At 37.5% G+C, this 5257-nt stretch overlaps 1 protein-coding gene across 1 annotated transcript; it reads right to left on the bottom strand.

The window, feature by feature from the left end:
* Nucleotides 1-133: 133 nt before the first annotated feature.
* On the bottom strand, nt 134-4698 carry LOC107695788 (RIB43A-like with coiled-coils protein 1). The gene is made up of 8 exons (XM_016495834.1): nt 4642-4698; nt 4263-4464; nt 3813-4036; nt 2295-2409; nt 2051-2169; nt 1381-1620; nt 1123-1289; nt 134-267 (listed from the first exon to the last, which is right to left on the bottom strand). Exons 2-8 carry the CDS (start codon nt 4459-4461, stop codon nt 186-188), a joined length of 1146 nt encoding a protein of 381 aa, XP_016351320.1. The 5' UTR covers nt 4462-4464; nt 4642-4698; the 3' UTR covers nt 134-185.
* Between the last annotated feature and the right edge of the window lie 559 nt (nt 4699-5257).

Raw genomic sequence — 5257 nt, 5'->3', positions numbered from 1 at the left:
AACAAAGTTATATAAAACATCCATCACTAATACTATATAAAGTTTTATAAAGGCAACTGTCAGCAATGATGCCTATAAAAGGCCAATTTATGAATGTCAAATGCAAACAGTGCTTTGAAATCCAGTACCACTTTATTTCTTGTGCAGGAGAATGATCAGATGAGAGGATGGAATGGGATGGTGCTTTATCGAGAGCTTGTGCCAAACTGGGTGAAGTACTGAACTGTGGGACGGTTTGTATAGAGCTGCTTGTCCAGGTAGTGTTGGCTGAAAAACAGAAAATATCATGTTTCTAGACATCCAAAAATTACTTTGCTAATAGCTACTAGCAATTTTATTTTTAACGTACACTACCGTTCAAAAGGTTGGGGTGGGTACGTTTTTTTAATGTTTGTGAGAGAAGTCTCTTATTCCCATCAAGGGTACATTTATTTGACCAAAAATACAATAATAACAATATTGTGAATAATTATTACAATTTAAAATAACCGAAGAGACCCTTTCATATGATTGTAAAGCGCTTTGGGTATACAGCAATACACAAAGCGCTATATAAATGCCTCATTCATTCAACTGTTTCCTGTTTAATATTCTATTTAAAATATATTTAAATTATTATATTCAAATATAAGTAAAACAAAATATATTTCAGCAGTCATTACTCCAGTCTACAATCACCTTTGATCAATTGAATGCATCCTTGCTGAATAAAAGTAGTAATTTCTGCCAAACAAAATACTGACACAAACTTTTGAACAGTAGTGTATATCCAGGTCAAATAGAATATATTAAACAAGAAAAAGTGCAGGATGGGATTTTGAAATGTGAAAAGTGACCCTATTATTGCCATCACTATATGAACCATTGGAAAGCTTGCATTACCAACCACAGTAGCCTAAATTTAGTTATTTTATGATAACCTTTTGGCCTAGCATATATCAGCCAAAAAGAAAAGTTGTTGGAGAGGAGCAAGTTATTTAAATGTAAAGAAAAAAATTGTGATGAATTACATAGACCATTTTTAAGGTCTTTACTACTCTTGATTGTTTATTTTCCAGTTTTGCTTTCTGTTTGCGTCCTGCTGTGTTTTTAACAATAGTGAAATATGAATGTGCCACTTACTGCGTTTGCTGCTCTAGTGCCAGCTGTTGATTGTATTTATCGAGTTGAATTCTCCTCTCTCTCTGCAGCTCCTTGTCTCTTTTCTCCTCTCTCTCCTGCTGTCTGGCCTGCTCTGTCAGATGGTAATCCCAGGCCACGTCTCTCTGCATCTCCATCTCTCTCAGTCTCTGGTGAAATTGGAAAGGGATAAAAGAGTATTACTTTTATGATGACTATAAATGCATGCTCAAATGGCACATGTCAGTGCCGCATCTTAACCTCTTTCTCCAAACACTGTTCCTCTCTCTTTCTGTGGATATCACTGATCTGCTGTGGGGTCATGCCCTTCCAGCGGTCGGTCAGGACTTGTGGACCCTCTGCCGAGGATTCGGTTTTTCTCTTTGCAGCCTCTGGTCGCTCTGTCAGGAGGTCAGAGGTCACCATGTACCGCACCTCTGCCAGCTCCTCTCCCTCTCTCCTCAGTCTCTCTTGTTGCTCCTTCTCCATCCTCTCCTCTGCCTGCAAAGAGAGGTCAGATGTTACCTTGACCTTTCATCTCAAGGATCTATGGTGCCTCTGTGGGTTTTCTGTCATGATTTACTCATCCTCATGTCATTTCAAACCGATGTTTGCGCATATTAACCTCATATTGTAAGTAAATCAGGTAAAAAAAAATAGCTCTTTGAGGTGACAATTGCAGGTTACCACTTTTAACAGTGTATGCTTTTATAGTATACTACATGTACATATATGGAAAATAGCAGTGTGAATATTCTTGAATAAATCTCCTTTCCATGTTCCACGAAACTCAAAGTGGTTTTGAATGTCTTGAGGGTGAGAAAATGACCTTATTTTCATTATTGGACGAACAATATTTATTTAATATTTAATAACCTACTAAAAATAAACACAAATGTTTGCCTTCATTAGTTTAGTGGTGAGATAATACCTGAGCTTTATTGTAATGACTGAGTGCAATGCGGGCTGCTCTTTTGCACTCCTCCTCCAGGGCATTCAGCTGCACTGCCCTGAAGTCTTTTTCCACCAACTCCCTGCTGGTTAGCAGCTCTGCACACACAAACACAGATATGAAATGCATGCTGTGCTCCTAAACACAGTGGAATACACTTACATTATAGTTGCTTCTATTTTAACATCACAAGGCTAAATGGGATATAATGTAATCTGTTTACCTCTGTTTTTCTGTTCCCTTTCTTGTTTCTCCCTCTCCTCCCTTTGAGCTCTCAGGTTTCTCTCGTTCATTTTCATCTGAGCTCTCTTCTTTTCATTCTCATTAATTCCTTCTCCCTGACCGGGTGTGCATAAACATATTCATAGAATATGAACAGTGGTGTCCTGCAGTGTGACATGATATATTTCCAATAAAACTTTTTTTAAACTACTTTTTTTTAAATTATATAATAATTATGCTGTTTTTAAGGCCATTCTATTTGAGAAACTACATATTTGTACTTTCTTTTGTCACACTGTAGGACTATTTAAATGAACTACAAAATGGTGAAAAACCTAAAATAAATGCTGAAAAGTTACCAAAAACTTACTGTCCTTACACATTCAAATTCAAGTGGACATTTTTATAACGCTTTATTTTAGTGTTCTTGTTACACATGTGACATACTTACTGTAGTAATAATAGTAAATTATTACTATTACTTAATATGCATAATTGCATGCAACTAACCCTAAAGAAAATTATCCTAATTTTAATCCCATAGTAAGTACGTGTATATAAATATTACTCATGACTTACAAGGGATAATTCACCCAAAAAGCAAAAATTTTGTAATTATTTACTCAACCTCAAGTTGTTCCAAGCCTGTACGAGTTTCTTTCTTCTGCTGATCACATAAGAATACGTTTTTGTAACCAAACAGTTGATGGTCCCCACTGACTTCCATAGTGTTTTCCACTGTAACAAGGACACCTTAAAATAAAGTTTACCCTAAATTTTATCCGAAAATATTGATTGAGCAGTTAGTGTCCATGTCATTTCAATAGGGTCTGGCTGCAGACATGCACTTGCATTTTCAGACTTGCACTCTCAGGCTTGCACTCTCAGACACCTGCACTTCCGTGAGTGACGTCACTTGCAGTCTTTTTTTATTTTTTTTATTTTATTTAGTTTAATTTATTAATTTTTTTTATTGAATCTCTTAACATTTTACACAAGTAGCCAGGTGGTGAAGACAAGAAAAAATAAACTAAATCACGAAGTCACTTGCAATCGCCGCTTGCACTCTCAGCTACTTGCAATCCACACGAATCGTGCGTGTTGCCATTGGAGACAAGACGCTGTGGTGGTTAAATGATTAAAATTAATTTAGTACTATAACATACAGGGTCCTGCAAGTCATCTGTAGGAGAAAAAGACAAGACCTGCAAATCCGTGGCCACAGAACAGCAGAATATGAACGCAATGTGCAAAGTCTCTCTTACCTGGCTACTTGTGTAAAATGTTAAGAGATTCAATTAAAAAAAATTATTAATAAATTAAATTAAATTAAAAATAAAAAAAGACTGCAAGTGACGTCACTCGCGGAAGTGCAGGTGTGTGAGAGTGCAAGTCTGAGAGTGCAAGTCTGAAAATGCAAGTGCATGTCTGCAGCCAGACCCTTCTCTGTCATTTGATAGAGACTTTATCTGTTGCTGTGCCCCAACAAACGCTACACTACAGTACAGTCTATGCTTACCAAAAACACTTGCATGCTGGCGGGTCCCAATGCCGAGTCAGAGACAGAAATACTGGCATTTGGCGCCCCCTCTCGGCCATAATTGATATCTGCATCACGACTGTCCTCAGCACGTTGATGTATCGCTCTATATTGTACCAAGTCCTGAGCCAACTCTCTTCGCAACTCTTCTTCCTCTTTTTTCTGTTGCATTGCCATTTCATCCAGGGATAAGCGCAACAGATCTGAACAACAAAGAACATTATTTCTGCATATCATTGACCAATGATTTTGTATCCGACTGTGGTTGATCCATTATTGAAAAATGGAAGAAATACAGGCGAAATATAGCTTACAATATAATTGTTTGACTTCGATACATAAACATTCAGTGTTGTAGCTTGTTTTGCAGTACACAAGTAGTGCAGAAGTTGTGAGAGACCAACAAGCTGCAGAAGTGATGTGTCTTACCACGAGCCATGTCTCGCTGCTTTTCCATCTCCAGTCGCTCTCGTTTCTCCTCCTGCTGTTTTTGGAGCACACGCAGGTCAACGCCGATCACTCGGGCTCTGGTGTTGAATATTCGGCTCTCGCGCTCAGCCTCCGCGGCCCGACGCCGCTCCACCGCCCGCAGCGCAGACTCATCCACGGGTAAATCAACCTTGTACATGTTCTGTCAGAGCACGGTTTTATATCAACAAACCTCCCTGTATTACATATCAGCTCCCTCTCTCTCACCGCCACTGAGAAGGTGGTGGATAGTTTTTTTTTTTTTGGCGTAGCTATTAATAACATAAATAGCAGGTATTTTTAATTATGTACAGATGAAGATAAAATATCAAAACCTTACTGGTGAATATCAGTTGGGTTTCGACCATCGAACGGCAGTGTGTCAGCTCTCCTCCTGCTGCGTTTGAAGCGATGTTTGGCGTTGCCATGGTAACCGCTTTACGGCGCTGCTTCTGTAACTAGGTTATGGGATATGTTTGACAGACATAGGCTATATTATTCTTCATGCAAAATTATACGAATTCTTTAGTTTTCCAAACCAGGGTTATTATAGTTAACTAAACCTAAAACCTTACGTGAAACAGCTGAAATAAAATTAACATTAACCGAAATAAAATAAAACATAAAAATTATGTTATTTCAGCAAGTTGCAAGGCAATATTTCTCATTTTCATTACCTTTATTTACTAAAATAACTATCACTAAAACTGAAATAAAAATGTATACAATTTACATTTACATTTAGTCATTTAGCAGACGCTTTTATCCAAAGCGACTTACAAACGAGGACAATAAAAGCAGTCAAAACTAACAAAAGAGCAACAATATATGAGCAAATGACAAGTCTCGGTTAGCCTAACGCAGTACACGTAGCAAGGTGTATATATATATATATATGTACACACACACAAAGAAAAACAAGTAGATAAAATAGAAAGCTAGTGTTTTTTTTTTTT

Source organism: Sinocyclocheilus anshuiensis, unplaced genomic scaffold (genome assembly GCF_001515605.1).
Source record: "Sinocyclocheilus anshuiensis isolate Anshui unplaced genomic scaffold, SAMN03320099.WGS_v1.1 scaffold234, whole genome shotgun sequence".
Lineage (NCBI taxonomy): Eukaryota > Metazoa > Chordata > Actinopteri > Cypriniformes > Cyprinidae > Sinocyclocheilus > Sinocyclocheilus anshuiensis.
Note: the sequence above shows the minus strand (reverse complement) of the source record. Positions and strands in the feature narration are given on the sequence as shown.

What these genes read in the sequence shown, in the direction of transcription:
- LOC107695788 (XM_016495834.1), bottom strand. Translation starts at nt 4,461, where the DNA reads ATGTACAAGGTTGATTTACCCGTGGATGAGTCTGCGCTGCGGGCGGTG. An exon ending in CCAGCATGCAAGTGTTTTTG is followed by an intron (nt 2,410 to 3,812) that starts GTAAGCATAGAC and finishes ACACCCGGTCAG; the next exon opens with GGAGAAGGAATTAATGAGAA. An exon ending in GCACTAGAGCAGCAAACGCA is followed by an intron (nt 268 to 1,122) that starts GTAAGTGGCACA and finishes TCTGTTTTTCAG; the next exon opens with CCAACACTACCTGGACAAGC.